This window comes from Sporobolomyces salmoneus (assembly GCF_050403485.1).
Source record: "Sporobolomyces salmoneus JCM6883 DNA, S_salmoneus_JCM6883_v1_ctg46, whole genome shotgun sequence".
Taxonomy (NCBI): Eukaryota; Fungi; Basidiomycota; class Microbotryomycetes; order Sporidiobolales; family Sporidiobolaceae; genus Sporobolomyces; species Sporobolomyces salmoneus.
Genome location: NW_027481117.1, coordinates 113,670 through 128,621, shown reverse-complemented (window position 1 = coordinate 128,621; position 14,952 = coordinate 113,670). Strand labels below are relative to the sequence as shown.

Sequence of the window (14,952 nt, the reverse complement as noted above, 5' to 3'; positions counted from 1 at the left end):
AGGATCTGGATTGGGAGCAGGTCCTAGACATGCCGTGGATCCGAAAGATCAACCTTGGGTGGAGAAATAGTGAGTCTTCCTCTCTCTCTTTCCTCTCCGTCATCGATTGCCCTTCTATCGCGAGGATGAGAGACTGATGATGCTCTGATGTGTGAGTGTAGTCGTCCGAAGAACTTGGAAGAAGTAGCAGCTCAAGATCATACGACCGCCGTCTTGAAAAAAACTCTCACTTCCTCCAACGTAACCTTTCCCTCTCTTTCTCCTCTCTCCTCGCTCTTCCAGCTGACTCTCGATCGAGAATGAGGATTAGTTACCTCACATGCTCTTCTACGGACCTCCCGGTACCGGTAAAACTTCAACGATCCTCGCGTTGTGTAAACAACTGTTCGGACCCGAATTGTATCGTTCTCGAGTGCTCGAATTGAACGCTTCGGACGAACGAGGAATCTCCGTCGTTAGGGAGAAGATCAAGAATTTTGCGAAAACTACCGTTACGACGAATCATGATCCGTACGCTTTTCCCCTCCATCTCTCATCGCAAGAGAGAAAAGAAAAAACTGATGATTGAGAGAGAGGGGGGGTTTCCTTGTAGGAATTTCCCGGCACCTCCATTCAAGATTGTGATTTTGGATGAAGCGGATTCAATGACTCAAGATGCACAATCCGCCTTGAGACGAATCATGGAGAACCATTCGAAAATCACTCGATTCTGTTTAATTTGTAATTACGTTACTCGGTACGTTTCTCCTCCTCCTCTCTCCTGAGTAGCGGAACGTACTGATCATCAGAGGTGTAGTATCATTGAACCAATCACTTCACGTTGTTCAAAATTCCGCTTCAAACCCCTCGATACGGGTTCGACCGAAACTCGATTGAAAGAGATTTGTTTGAAAGAAGGAGTCGATTGTCCTGACGAGGTACGCTTCTCTCCCATTCCCATCTCTCCTCATCTCGGACTGATGGGTCGCAGAAACGCGAACAGGCTTTGGACGCGTTGATCCGAACTTCGGATGGAGATTTACGAAGAGCAATCACTTACCTTCAATCGGCATCTCGTTTACATTCCGCTACGAAAGAACCGATCACTTCTTTTTCGATTCAGGAGATTGGGGGAGTCGTACCGGATAAGGTTATGGTTGAATTGGGGAAAGCTTTGGGAGTGAAAGATCGTGATCAAGATGAGGATGTTGAGATGAGTGAAGTTGGGAAGAAGGGGAAAAGTCCGTTTGAGGGAGTGAGGAAAGCGGTAGAGAAAGTGGTTAGGGAGGGTTATTCGGCTACTCAGATTCTTACTCAGGTCAGTCTTACTCGTCCTCTCAGTCTTGTAGGTGAAAGAGGCGAGGGAAAACTGACGAGAATACCGAGTGATTTCAGTTGCACGATTTGATCATTCTCGATCCTCTAGTCGATCCAAGGACGAAAGCTTCTACTGCGATCGAACTAGGACTGGCAGACAAGGCGCTGACGGATGGATCGGATGAAGAGTTGCAACTGTTGAACGTTTGTGCGAAAATCGCGAAAAGTATCAAACTCTACTCTTGAATTCCTCCCCAACTCTCTCTCTCTCTCTCTCTTCTGCTCTTTCTGTTTTGTGATTTTGGTGTGTTTGTTTGTTGTAACTACTTCAGTTACAATTGGTCCTCACGAAGCAAGAGCGAGTGTCGAGAGGAGAAGTCGTTTCTGATTGGTTCGGGGAAAACCCCGATGAGAGAGAGGCAAAAACCTTGAACCTTTTCGGTGGGTTTCTTTCTCTCCCCAAGCTCACCTCCCCAAGCTCACCCCCGCTCAGTCGGAAGCAAAGACCTCGAGCTCAAAAAGACACAGCTCAATCTTCCATCTACCACTCACTCTCTCCCTTCTGTCTCCCTCCTTCTGTCACGCGCCACCCCCTCTTCCCTCACTCACTCATCACACTCACCTCGATCATCGATTGCCTCCCTCTCTCGCTTCCGACTCGACTCTCGATTGAAAAACAGTGAAAACAACAAACCGTGTTTCAATATCGAAACACGATCTCCTCTTTCCACCGAATCCCAGCACTCGAGAGGATTAGTCAGTTGGAGTAACTCGAAGAACGCGTTTCATTAGACCGAATCAACAGCAGAATACACTTCATCTCTCTCTCTCTCTCTCGATTTTCACAGCAAAGGATCACAACGATGTCGAACTTACCGAGTGGAGAACTAGTAGCGGAACAACAACCTCACGCTCTCCCGAATGGATCAGGAGCAGGAGGAGGAGTAGCGAATGAAGGAGGGCAAATGGAATTCGGGAATGGTGAACAAGTGAATGGGAAGAGGAAAGAAATGGATGGAGAGATGGAAGAGAACGGAGCGAGTAAACGAGCGAGAGGAGGAGCAGGATACGAGAATGGGTTGGCAGCTCTTTCCGGACTAGCTGCAGGAGAAGGAGGATTGGCGGAATACCACCATTCGACTCGAGGAGAAGGAGGAGGAGGAAGCGAGATCGGAACCTTTGACGGTTCGAACGAAGCTACCGAATTACGAAAACACCTCGATTCGACTAATGGCGCTTCTCCTACTCTCGCTTCGATGCCCGTCGACGAAGCTCCTCCTCCCGCTGGTCTCTCCACCAATGCTGAAGTCGATTTCGTCCCTTCGACCCTCGCAGGCGGAGAGGATGAGGAAGAAGCAGCTCCTCCCGCTCAACTCGGAGTCGGTTCCCCAATCGCTTCAGGTCAAGACGAGGAGGAAGAAGAAGACGACGACGATGCTCCTCTCCCTCCTGCTCTCCTCGATCAACCGAAATCTCCCGACCTCTCTCATACTTCGAACCTGCCCGATCTCCCCGAATTGCCCGGTCCTTCAATTCCAGGTTCTCTCGAAGCTCCCGCTCCTGCGAATTACGAGCAAATGCAAGAAATTTCCCCGTCTCTCTCGACGCTCGAAGATCCGAACCAAGGAATGATGAGTCTCGATTTGGCACCACCCGCTCCCGCACCGAAACCAAAGAGGAAGAAGGCGAAAACGAAGAAAGAGAAAGCGAAAGAAGCACAAGAATTAGCTCAACAACGAGGTCCTCAAGCGATCGCTCCGGCTCCTCCCGCTCCCGCAACTCCTGAAGAAGAAGAAGAAGATCAAGGTCCGTCTTCTCCTGGTGGTTCAAACTACTCCGATTCGAACGATCCTGTCCCTTCGAGTTCTGGTGGAGGAGGAGGAGGAGGAGGAGGATCTTCAGGATCTGGAAAGAAACGAGGAGCTCGAGCCAGTTCGACCACTTCTTCTTCCCGATCGAAGAACCCCATCTTGCATCGAGTCGTGAACGAACAACCCGCGACTCCTCGAAACCCGAACGGTTCAGCTCCAGGTGCTTCAGATTTCGCCCCCCCTGAAGGAGGATTGACAGCGAAACAAGCCGCGAGTATGTTCAGAGGAGACGATCAACACGCTCATCCTTGTCCTCATGTTGGATGCGACAAGGCGTTCACCAGGAAGAGCGATTTCTTGAGGCATTATCGAATCCATACGGGAGAGAGACCTTTCGTTTGCTCTCACTTGGGTTGTGGAAAATCTTTCATTCAAGTGAGCCTCTCTCTCTCTCTCTGACACCCTCCTCTGCTGTTCCGAGACTGACGATGAGCTGTGTGTGCTTGTAGCGTTCGGCTTTAACGGTTCACGAACGAGTTCACTCTGGAGAAAAACCTCATCAATGCAACGACTGTTCACGTCAATTCTCCGACTCTTCTTCCCTCGCTCGTCACCGCAGGATCCACGCCGGGTTGAAACCGTTCAAATGTGAAATGTGTAACGCGAAATCGTTCTCGAGGAGGGCGACGTTGACGAGACATCAAACGATTTGTCCGGCAAGAACCGACGATTTTGAGCCTCCTGTTCCTACTACCGCTGGAGAAGTAGCTGCGTGAGTTTACAACTACTACTACTCTCTCTCTCTCTTTCTCCGACGTTCTTCGAGAGTAGAAGCTGATCCCTCGTCACTTGTGTGTTGTGAGAGAATAGGGCGAAATCGAAAAAAGTCCCGAAACCTCGTAAAGCGAAAGCGAAAATTCATCCTTCTGTTCGAGTTCCCGAAGAAAACGGAGACGGAGTCGTTCCTCCTCCTCCTGCCGGTCCCTCTGCATACGGTATGTCCTCCCTCTCCCTTTTCCTCTCTCTCTCTTCCTCGTAGCTCACTCGAGAATCTTTGTCCCGATAGCCGAATATTCCGAAGGAGATGAAGATGCACCAGGAGAAGACGACGACGATTACCTCGATGGAGATTACGCACCAATTCCTTCCCTTTCGTTCGGTCCCGCTACTACTACTCGTGCCGCCGCGAAAACCGACGGTGGGAACGGGAATGGAAACTTACCGGAGATCCCCCAAGGAGGACAAGGAGGAGAGGTGGATGATGATGATGTGGATGCGGAAGGAGAGATCGAAGAAGAAGAAATCGCGACTTCTTTGACGGAAATTCCTCAGTTGCCGGATCCTCCTCAAGCTCAAGCTCAAACTCAAGCGAGTTCGGCGGCGGCGGTGGAAGGTCAAGAAGCAGTTGATGCCTAGGTCGTGTTCCTATCTCGACTGATTCATGTTTGAATGAGGTGAAGGCAGAAGGAAGGAAAGAAGGAATTGCAGATGTTCTCGCTTGTTTTTTGGATAAGTACCTCCGTACCGACCTACCCTATCTCACAACCCCTAAACTTTCTCTCTACGTTCGTCTTTTCTCTCTCGTACTCTCGACATTACCCTATCCTCTAGTTTTTTGCCTCTGCTTGTCTGGTCTCGTTTTTTCTCATGATTCTGCTTTTCTCTACTCCCCTTCCTTTTTACCAATTTGTTCCTTCCGGAGCTCTCCATCTCTCTGTGTGTGATTCCAAAATCCTTCCGCTCTAGCTCTAGCTCTCCTCCCCTCTCTTCTCTGTTGTGAATCTGGAAAAAAGACAAAAACCAAAGACTTTCTCTCGAGTCGTTTTCCCTCCATCCCTTTTGCGCTCTCGAGAGACCTAGACGAGAGAGAGAGAGAGAGAAACAACGGGTGAATGATTGCGAGAGAGAGAGAGAGAGGAAGACCAGAATACAAGCATCTACGAAACTATGGAGAGCAGAAAAAAACAGCGACAACGAGAAAGAGAGAGCAGGCAGAGTAAGAGGGAGAGAGCAGGTAGTCTAGTAATGAAGGCGAGAGGGGTCGTACGAATAAGGAGGCGAGAGAGAGAGAGCAGAGAGACGGATGAATGGAATGGGTATGAAGGTGAGGAACGAGCTTCGAGTCGAAAGTCGAAAAGGGAAGAAGGAGGGAGGATGTTAGATATCGATCAAATTCCCTGACTGTCGACTATCCCCTTTTCGTTCTCTCTGATTCGTCGATTCTACATCACTCTCATCTTCGAGGGGTTGATAGCCTGCATTCGGGGAAGCAGGGACAAAAGAGGAAGTTTCGGATGCTCGAGAGACGCTAGGTCCTAGTGGGTCGAAATCTGTCGAGGTAGAGATGATTGGAGGGAGAGTTGGAGCGCGAGAAGAAGATGGAAAAGTCGAAGTTGTTGGAGTAGTTGCGTTCGAGGGAGGGTTCGAGGAATAGGAAGAGGAGGGGTTCATTTGTGTTTGAGTCGAGGAGGAAGATGGAGGAGGAATCGAAGATAGTCCGGAAGAAGGAGGGGAAGATGAAGAAGATGTATGAGGGAAAGTCGTCGTTGTTGGAGAATGAGAATTCGAGACGGTTCCTCCCATCGCTTCCGTCAATGCTCTTTCCGTACTATTCCTCCTTCTTCCCTCCTCCTCCGACGAAGCCGCTCCATTCGCCGTGGTCTGTAATTTCGTTTTCTTCTGTTCCGCTTCTTCCTCCTCCCGTTTGATTTTCTTCTGTCTTTCCTCCTCTTCCAATTGACTCAACCTCATAGCTTCCTGTAACATCATTTCCTCCAAATCCGGACCTCCTCCCAATCCCAACTGTTCCAACAATCTCGAAACTTCATCGTTATTCCCTCCTCCTCCTTCTCCTCCATGGGAATTCGATCCTCCTCTTCTCCTACTTCCTCTCACTCTGAACCTACTCCCTCCTCCTCCACTCGATTGACCCTCGTTACCGTTGTTGTTATTCGAATGATCGAGAGCAGCGGCGATTTGAGTCAAGAAATCTGGAGGTAAAGTTTGAGTAGTCGCCATGGTCGCGTTCGCTCCATCCGATTGACGACCCGAGGTGATCCCTACGGGGATGAGTCGGTCTCCTACTTGTCGGAAAACGATTCGACGATTCGCGCGTCGTGCGACAGTAGCTTTCATCGCTTCGAGTTTCGATTCCCAGTCCGGGTGCAACATATCTAGAAATGAATTCACGCGACGAGCGATCAGTACATTGAAAGCAAGGGTGGGAGGAAAAGGGAGGGTTATGTACCGGTGGTAACGACTTCTTTCTCAGTGTGAGCGAAAGATTTTCGACGAGGTTTAGGAGATTTCGGAACGACTGAAGCTGGAGAATCTGATGATGAACCCGAATTGCCACTGTTGATCTGTTGCACTACCGGTCTAGTCGGTGCAGGCTACAACACCCAAGGATCTTCGTCAGTACTTCCTCAAAAGAGAGAAAGAGGGAGAGAGATGGAGTTTGGTTTACTTTTTCGTAAACGCAACCGAAATTGGGTTCCATACAAAAAGGACAAGCCGCAGGTTCCGATTCGAGATGAGTTGGAGTAGGTTCGGCACGTTTGATTTGGACGAAACATTCGGTACAGATTGGTTGATCGCAACATCGAGTATGAACCATATTCGGAGGATAATACCTATCTCCTCCAAACTCCCCTGTCAGCTCGTGGTCTAACCTGAAGAGGGAGAAGGGTACTCACAGGAAACAAATTGGACATTCTAATGCGCATTCCTTGTACAACCTCGCTTGATCCGTCTTTGAAGTCCACTGTAATCCCCCTCCACCTCGTTTCTCTCGAATTTTAATCATTTCTGCCAATCTCTCCTTCCTCATAATCGCATAACTCAACGCCTGAGTCGCTTCTTTATGTTTCCTAGTTCCCGTCGGTTGATTGATCTGTTGCGTCTCGGCTTCCGTAACTTGTTCCAAAGCCGTTTCAAACGCATCCTTCAAATTCCTCGTCGCCTGTTCCTCTCCCTCCTGTAACGCCTTCACGATCTCCTCGACTTCCCATTCAGGTTCGAAATCGTTCAACCCGAGATAGAAGGGAGACAAACGTCGATCGAGTACGAGTTTGTGAACTGTTGGTCGATGATATTCGATTTGAGAATACAATAAAGATTGAGGTTCGAGGAATCCTCCATCGATCATCGTACGCGAATTTGAATCGAGTGTAGAGGAACGGGAACGAAGCGAAGAGGTAGAACCGGAGGGTTTCATCATCGATGATGAGGAAGACGAACCTCCGACTCCTCCTCCTTGATTCGAATCGCTCCGGTGGTGGTGGGAGGAAGAGGATGAGGATTGATTGTTACCCATCTTGACTGACTACGCGTGAAGGAGAGGGAGGTCCCGAGAACGGTAGATTGACTAGCTTCGGCTGAAACGGAGAGGAGCTCGTGTGGAGAGGAGGGGAGAGAAGGAAGAGTGGGCGGTCACTCGAGGGCGAGAATAGAGAGTGTGAGCGGCTCGGTATTCGGAAGTTGAAGACTGGGCGTAGTTGAGCGAGATGAGAGAGAATCGAGCCGAACGCTGTTCGGCTTGAGGATTCGCAGAGTTCGCCAAATTTCATTCCAAGGCCGAATCTCGCACGGAATCGATAATCATCTCTCTTTCATCGATACTGTAGCTCAATACGATGTGTACCGTGCTCAATCTTGAGCGAACAAGCGAAACCAGTGAGCGGAACGAATCGGGTAGACTCTTTCGGAAAGAATCGTCGATTTGGTGGAGACAACACTCTCTTCTCGACAGCTTGGACTTCCGTTTTCATTATTGACAACAACACACACTACACAGCACAGTCTGTTTTTTTCTCCTGTTTGGGGCTTACCATTTCTCCGCGCTAGGTCGAAGATCGAGTTCTGTTCGAAAGCGAAAGTTGTCATACCAGCTCGCACAATCGAGAGGATGCGAGCGGAATGATGATCCTTCACTTACCATGGGTCCAACAATCTTTCGGTTGTTTCGATAAGAACAAGAAAGATTCGGCGATTGAATCGGGATCCATGCGCTACGAAAACAGAATAAACGAAACTCGAGTCAGGTTTCCTTCTCGCTTGTTGACGAAGCAAAGGATGAAAGGATGGAAGACGACTTACAGTACCAGGTTCACCTTCACCTGCCATTCCTCTCACTCGTTCCGTATCGATCAAACCTATTCCATCACCAAACTCCATCAGTTTTCTTTCTTCTCTCTCTCTTCTACGCTCATACCTCCTTCGAGAGAGGGAGATGAAGTGACCGGAGACGTACCATCAATCACGGCATGAGCTACATGAATTCCTTTCCCCCCAAACTCCCTCGCCAAACTCTGTGCCAATCCCCTCAAAGCGAATTTCGACGGAGCGAAAGCTGCGAATTGAGCGGAACCTTTCAAACTTGCTGTAGCTCCGCTGAAACAGAGGAACCCTTCTCCGTTCGAGAGGAATTGAGGGATTACTGCTTGGGAGAAGTAGAATGCTCCATACCTACGAACGTCTTCTGCGCGGATCAGTTCAATCGGGAGAGGAAGGAAGGCTGATAAAGAGAAGACGCACACGTTCGAATCAAGTCCAGGGTTCAAATCTTTCTTCTCTAGCTCGAGGAAGGGTTTGCGAATGAAAGGGTTTGTGGCATTGAAGAAAGCTCGAGTGAGTCGATGTTCAGGCCATTGTTTTCGGATTTCCGCAAAGGTCGATTCGATTGATTCTTGAGAGGTTGCGTCGCAGGAGAATGGGACTGCCTACGAGTTCATGCCGTTACAAGCGAGGAGAGTAGAGAGGAGAGGAGTGGAAGTGGGGATGAAGAAAGTTCAGCTCGACCCGAACGAGAAGGAGAGGGATCAGTGAGGTGTACTTACATCTCCACCGATCTGTTTGACTGATTCAGCTACCTCTTTCAACGATTGAGCGTTCCTAGCGAGTAAAGCGACTGAACTACCATCCCTTGCTAGAGATCTCGCAATTGAAGCCCCCGTTCCAGGTCCGGCTCCCAAGATTACAGCGAGGGTTTTCGAAGTCGATGCCATTCCGTTCTGTTCGTGTTGAGTCGAGTGGAGGTTAGAGGGAAAGAGGGAAAGAAGTTTCCACGGCCACGTCTTTCATCACTCAACTCTTCCTCCCTCTTCTTCACTCGACGAATGACAAACAGTCTCCTGTGGACTAGGTTACTGGTGATCTTTGCGGTCCTGGTGTGTCTCGTACAGGCAGCGCAGGATTATTATCAGATTTTGGGAGTGAATCGGAATGTCGATGATAAAGGTCTAAAGAAAGCTTGTAAGTCCCTGCTCTTCTCTACTCGTGTCGTGGAGTAGAGGAGCTGACTTGGAGTGTACTGTACGCGCGTAGATCGCGTAAGGGTTCTCTCGACTGGGTTGTTGAATTACCGCGTTGATCTGACTTTCTCTCTTCCCTCTCCTCTGTGCGAATAGAAACTTAGTAAACAATACCGTACGTCCTCTGTCTGCCTTCAACCTCGGCCGCATGGGGAAAGCTGACCCGGATTTTCGCTGCGATCAGATCCTGACAAGAACGATTCCAAAGAAGCTCAATCCCTCTTCCTCTCCATTTCCCGTTCCTACGAAGTTCTCTCCGACCCCGAAAAACGGTCCATCTACGACAGACACGGAGAAGCCGGGCTCAAACGTAGCGAGTCGAACGGAGGAGGGGGAGGAGGAGGAGATCCGTTCGATGTGTTCAGGAGAGCGTTTGGGTTTGGTGGACAAGGAGGAGCCGGACAGGGGGGACAGAGAAGAGGTCAGAATATGTTGGCGGAAATTGAGGTGGATTTGAAAGCTATGTATGAAGGGGATTCCATCAAAGTCAGTCCAATGCTTTTCGTTTTCGTGTTCAAGTTGAAGACGCTGATTCGTGGATTGTGCAAACAGTTCTCGATTGCGAGAAAAGCAGTTTGTGAACAATGTGATGGTGAGTTCAGGCTTTAATCAGCTCTCGTTCCTTCAGCTAAATTCTGCTCCGAACTCTCATCCAGGTTCTGGAGCAAGAAGTGAAAAAGATATTGTCGAATGTCCAGTTTGTGACGGACGAGGTATCCGATTAGTCCGACATCAATTAGGGCCCGGGATCTTCCAACAAGTTCAAATGCATTGCGACCGGTCCGTCCTCCCTTTCTCCTCTCTCTTCTTCTCCACTTTGCTGACTCTCCTCTCTCGTGACGGCATCGACAGGTGTCAAGGCCGAGGACGTACGATCAAACATTTCTGCTCTTCCTGTAAAGGGCACGGGATCCTCGATTCCCAATCCGATCTCGTCCTTCACCTCGATCGAGGTCTCCCCGAAGGATCCGAAATCGTGTTCGAAGGAGAAGCGGACGAATCCCCAGACTGGGTCGCTGGTGATGTCGTCGTTAGAGTCAGGAGTAAGAAAGTCGAGGGTGGGTTCGTGAGGAAGGAAAGTAATTTGTATTGGAAAGAGATTATTTCCGCTAAAGAGGTAAATACCGTCTCTCCCCTCCCTTTCCTTTCCTCTTCATGTGCGAGATGGGACTGACGAGGAGAGTACGACGAGGAGTAGGCATTATTAGGATTCAAACATACAGTGAAAGGATTAGACGGCCACGATATCATTTTATCTCGAACTGGAGTAACTCAACCAGGTCACGTCGATGTCGTACATGGTGAAGGCATGCCTATTTATCATCTCAGCGGTCATGGAGATTTGTTCGTAGAGTATCAGGTCGTGTTTCCACCGACATTATCGACGAAACTCAAATCAGGTAAACTCTCTCTCTCTCTTCCGGATTGTGACATTCGGGGGAGGACACTGATAAGGATTGACGTGAATAGATCTCGAGAAAGCATTTGATTGGAGGCATCCGGATTCAACAACTCATACTGAACTGTAGAATTGCGAGGTTTCGCAATGGATAGAAAACTTATCGCATCTACCTCTTCTCGGCTATCGAGAGAGCCCCGTCATCGCCTACGTCTGGCAAAATATTCTCTCCGACCAACCGAGCACAGAAGAGCTTGACTTGCGACTGATCGAAACGTCTTCTTTCATTCATTCCTCCCCTCTACTCGTGCGATTCATCCTAACGAAAACTTCTCCGTCAACCTCTTATAATCCTCGACGACGCTCTCGAAAGTTTCCTGTAATTTCTCTTTCCTCTCCTCCGGATCCTCGATTTGTAACAATTGTTCCTTGTTGAACAAGTACAATCGTTTCTTGATGATCAACCTGAAAGCTTTCTCCACTGCGGGATCTTTCGTCGAGGAGGAAGAGGAAGAGCAGAGTTGGAGGAGGAGGATCATTTCGACCAGTCGATAGAATTGTCGCTGCATCATTAAACGTTACAAAGACGACTTAGCTTTTGCCACGTGAGAGAGAGAGAAGAGGAAAAGAGATGGGACTCACGTCAGCGAGCTTATATTTCTTCCTAATCGATTCCGTCAACCCCCGATCCAATTTCGGCAAAATCTTCAGATCGTTCAAATCTCCACCGGAAATGAGAGTGTAGAGATCACATTTATCTCGCATGTCTTCAAAAGTTTCTGATGGGTCTTCCACTATCATCCCGTACAAGAACTGAAGAGTAAGCGGACGTTCGGAGACAACAAGAGAAGGAGAAGAGAGAGAGGGAAATGTACCTGTCAGTTCACTGATATCGGTTCGTTTGAGGAGGTTTTGGTAGCAGAGATCGTAGAGAGCAGCTAGTGAGTTCGATGAATAGGCGAGAGTCAGCACGGAAGCGATGCAAACGAGAAAAAGCATCGGAGTATGAAGATCTCGAAAGGCTCGGAACTCACATCCATGTCCTTTGCCGTGATAAGGTGGGAGTAGAACGAATTGACTACACACGAGATACGAGCTCATGTAAGCTAATGAAAGAAAGGCGGGAGAGAGAATGAAAGGTTGGGAGTGACTCACGCTAATCGTAATCGTTTCGTATCTGGCCAGCAGAAGAACGAGTAGAACGAGACATAACCCATGAAATGATACGAGTAACCCTCCCCTCCATCTCCTCTTCGTTTCCTCTTCTCAAATCTGTCCATGGTGTACCACTTCCAGTCAGTTTTTGTCTCCAAACCGACAAAAGAGAAAGAGGTATCCAACGAACAGAGTAACGAACTCCCATCTCTGATCCTCCTCATCGATATACTGAGCTCCCTCAATATACAACAAAACGAAAATCTGAGCTTTCCTATGAAACTCTTTGAAACCTTTCGTTTCCCAATTCGTCCAGTAGGCTTCATACTCAACCTCTTCCTCCTCTTCCTCCTCTCCTTCCTTCTCTGGTTCATTGAGAGGTAGCGTTTCCCAATTCCGTTTCGGTAATCCCGAACTGGTGGTTCCTTTCCCTTTCCCCTTGAGATCAGTTCGCGACATTCGATACCTCCCAATCAATTCTCCAACCGGTTTGAATTCCTGTGAATCCTTCTCAATGATCTTCTCGAATTCTTCGAGGGATTTCGAGTATGATGGAGGGATGAATTCGTAGAGAGTTTTCTCTGGATCGTCGGCTTGAACGACAGAAGAAGTTGAAGGGAATTTAGAAGTGTAGGAAATTGAAAGGTATTGATTGAGACTTCCTGAAGTGAATCGATACTACTCCTCAACCATTCGATTATCTCGATGAGCTCTACGGGAGGGAAGCAGAGGGAGAGAGAGGGAGAGAGAGCTCACGTCGATCGAAAGTCCTTGATATCCAAAGATTGTTTCCTCTTCCCCAAAGATCGGGTAAACAAACGTAGGTGAGAATTGTCCAACTAATGCTTGATCTCCTTCTTGTAGCGAGGCGGTATCCTCTTTCGATCGACCTGAAGAGGGTTTGAAAGATCAAGGTGAGACGCGTCTCGGAGAGGGAGAGACATGGGAGAGGGACGTACAGAGTCGTAGTTGGAGTGCTGAGAGTCCATCACAGGACCAGTCTTGCGTAGCCATCGCTTGGTGAGAGTCGAGTCGAGTTGAGTGAAAGAGGTCAAGGGAAAAGGGAAAGAGCTTCGTTGAAACGCGTGACTCTCGAAGCGACTCTTTCACTTGCGGAAGTCTCGATCGAATGCCACGAGACGGACAAGCTATCTACTCGAAGCTCAACGCGACCCGAAGGTGGCGCGCGAAAATGAATGAACGACTGAAAATGCTTTGCGAATATTATTTCTACACTTTCCTACTTCCTCAAGGTCCCGGTGTCCCCTTCGGTCCACCACAACACCCTCCCTCTGTCGTTGCTTTCGACGCCAGTTGTTCCCCTTCTTCTTCCGTTGCGGGTTTCCTATTCCTTCTCCTCCTCCTAACTCCTTCATTCCCACTCGCTACTGCTCCTCCACCTCCTTCGCGAGGTCCTCTCATCACTCTCGCATCTTTCGGTTGTCTGATTGTTTCATTGTCCCCTCGTTCGGTCTCTTCCGTAATCCTTAAAGCTATCGTCCCCAAATCATGAAAATGGCTCAGCGGAACCGCCGAGAAAGAGAGAGAGAAGCGGGAGAGAGAGAGGAAGAGGAGCACTAACCGTAATTCCCCTCTTCAGTTCTCCTCCCCTGTACAACGTTCCTCCTCAAATAAGTAGCGATTTCAAAAGCTCCTTCAATATGTTCATTAATCTTCTCCTCTGTCAACTCTTCTTCTCTCGGTTTCAATTCCGGTAACTTTGCTATCGTTGAGTTTGCGGTTGTTGGGGAGAAGGGGGATTGGGTAGCGGAGGAAGCGGAGGGGATGAATCGGTTGAAGAGGACTCGGGTTTGGAGGTGAGCAGCTACCGAATCATCCATCAATCCTGTCAGCTTGAAGGTTCAGCGCGAGGTGATAGGGAGAAGGGTATACCCCGTAGAGCTAGGTCATCACCTTTGAAGGTGAAACGTTGGGCTCGTAGTAATGCCTACAAGATGAAAGAGAGATGAGAATCGAATCTCCCTCGGACTCGCAGGGACCTTGGAGGAAGACGTACTCGGTAGGCGGATGCAGCACGAGCGCATTGAGCTGGTGTTAGAGTGATCGGCATTCGACAGATCGAGAGAGAGGTTGAGTGAAAGGTCGGAAGGGAAGAGGGAATCTTTTGGATCCTTGCCTCAACTATCGACTCGCAGTCTACCCTAAATGACGGACAAGACAACAGTGAGGGTTGGAGTAGGTTGCTTCGTAGTCAGTTCGAAAGGAGAATTCATTACGGGAGTTCGGAAAGGCTCTCATGGATCAGGTGAGCTCTTCTTCCTCTCCACATCCCTTGGAGCTGCGTTCTGACTCCGTATACGATCGTATGACTACGCAGGATGTATTCAACTCCCCGGCGGTCATTTAGAACTCGGTGAAACCTTTGAAACTTGCGTTCAAAGAGAAATCCTCGAAGAAACGGGCATCAAACTCGACGCGAATGATGGTCGGATAGAATTCTTGACGACGACGAATGATGTATTTGAGGAAGGGAAACATTACGTGACGATATTCATGAGGTGTAGAGTTGATGAGACGAAATGTGAACCGAAAGTGAGCTTGCTTTTCCTCTCTCCTCTTCCCTTATCGCTGTTGCAGACGTGCTGACTCCTTGACTCAACGACGATGATGACGATGATTTCGTATAGGTGATGGAACCGGACAAGTGTGAATCATGGCAGTGGACAACCTGGGAAGGATTGAAAAGAATCGCAAACGACGAAACGGAACGCTCAAAGTTGTTCTTACCGCTACGGAACTTGATCAGTCAGAGACCAGAGGTGGATCCTACACGGGAATAGAGCATCCTCTTTGTATATAGTCGCGATAAAGCCTCATCTGTAGATTTTGAACTCGAATTGCGTTGTCGTTTCTTTCTTCTCTTCTTTCGCTCCTGCTCCTCGATTGCGAGTCTCATATGGCAACTCGAACATTTCAACATCGTCTCGAGATTGCGACCAAAGAAGAAGGTACGTGCCCT

General features: G+C 48.8%; 8 protein-coding genes across 8 annotated transcripts; 4 read left to right on the top strand and 4 right to left on the bottom strand.

Annotated features, from left to right (window-relative positions):
* RFC2 (replication factor C subunit 2) lies at positions 1-1,542 on the top strand (the record flags this gene model as incomplete). The annotated part of the gene is made up of 7 exons (XM_076633905.1): positions 1-69; positions 162-240; positions 311-510; positions 593-736; positions 797-917; positions 983-1,297; positions 1,375-1,542. Coding segments are annotated over 7 exons (1,096 nt in total), but the record flags the coding sequence as incomplete, so codon positions are not given.
* A 617-nt stretch (positions 1,543-2,159) lies between these two features.
* Positions 2,160-4,523, top strand: JCM6883_000682 (C2H2-type zinc finger protein; the record flags this gene model as incomplete). The annotated part of the gene is made up of 4 exons (XM_076633904.1): positions 2,160-3,542; positions 3,617-3,879; positions 3,978-4,102; positions 4,174-4,523. 4 exons carry the CDS (start codon positions 2,160-2,162, stop codon positions 4,521-4,523), a joined length of 2,121 nt encoding a protein of 706 aa, XP_076486159.1.
* Positions 4,524-5,264: 741 nt separating this feature from the next.
* On the bottom strand, positions 5,265-7,422 carry SIP5 (Sip5p; the record flags this gene model as incomplete). Its single annotated transcript, XM_076633903.1, has 4 exons — positions 5,265-6,280; positions 6,355-6,499; positions 6,574-6,739; positions 6,803-7,422. The coding sequence occupies 4 exons, from the start codon at positions 7,420-7,422 to the stop codon at positions 5,265-5,267; spliced, it is 1,947 nt and encodes a 648-aa protein (XP_076486158.1).
* Positions 7,423-7,932: 510 nt separating this feature from the next.
* JCM6883_000680 (uncharacterized protein) lies at positions 7,933-9,112 on the bottom strand (the record flags this gene model as incomplete). The annotated part of the gene is made up of 6 exons (XM_076633902.1): positions 7,933-7,967; positions 8,044-8,116; positions 8,205-8,260; positions 8,359-8,573; positions 8,643-8,827; positions 8,945-9,112. 6 exons carry the CDS (start codon positions 9,110-9,112, stop codon positions 7,933-7,935), a joined length of 732 nt encoding a protein of 243 aa, XP_076486157.1.
* A 111-nt stretch (positions 9,113-9,223) lies between these two features.
* Positions 9,224-10,947, top strand: JCM6883_000679 (uncharacterized protein; the record flags this gene model as incomplete). Its single annotated transcript, XM_076633901.1, has 9 exons — positions 9,224-9,359; positions 9,432-9,436; positions 9,515-9,533; positions 9,603-9,904; positions 9,971-10,010; positions 10,075-10,198; positions 10,271-10,535; positions 10,617-10,818; positions 10,889-10,947. The coding sequence occupies 9 exons, from the start codon at positions 9,224-9,226 to the stop codon at positions 10,945-10,947; spliced, it is 1,152 nt and encodes a 383-aa protein (XP_076486156.1).
* Positions 10,948-11,131: 184 nt separating this feature from the next.
* HAT1 (histone acetyltransferase catalytic subunit HAT1) lies at positions 11,132-12,986 on the bottom strand (the record flags this gene model as incomplete). The annotated part of the gene is made up of 8 exons (XM_076633900.1): positions 11,132-11,380; positions 11,460-11,611; positions 11,693-11,755; positions 11,852-11,895; positions 11,973-12,089; positions 12,163-12,650; positions 12,729-12,862; positions 12,932-12,986. 8 exons carry the CDS (start codon positions 12,984-12,986, stop codon positions 11,132-11,134), a joined length of 1,302 nt encoding a protein of 433 aa, XP_076486155.1.
* A 234-nt stretch (positions 12,987-13,220) lies between these two features.
* On the bottom strand, positions 13,221-14,043 carry MZM1 (Mzm1p; the record flags this gene model as incomplete). The annotated part of the gene is made up of 4 exons (XM_076633899.1): positions 13,221-13,465; positions 13,555-13,797; positions 13,866-13,920; positions 13,990-14,043. 4 exons carry the CDS (start codon positions 14,041-14,043, stop codon positions 13,221-13,223), a joined length of 597 nt encoding a protein of 198 aa, XP_076486154.1.
* Positions 14,044-14,138: 95 nt separating this feature from the next.
* Positions 14,139-14,773, top strand: JCM6883_000676 (nucleotide triphosphate diphosphatase NUDT15; the record flags this gene model as incomplete). The annotated part of the gene is made up of 3 exons (XM_076633898.1): positions 14,139-14,238; positions 14,311-14,525; positions 14,621-14,773. 3 exons carry the CDS (start codon positions 14,139-14,141, stop codon positions 14,771-14,773), a joined length of 468 nt encoding a protein of 155 aa, XP_076486153.1.
* Positions 14,774-14,952: the final 179 nt, after the last annotated feature.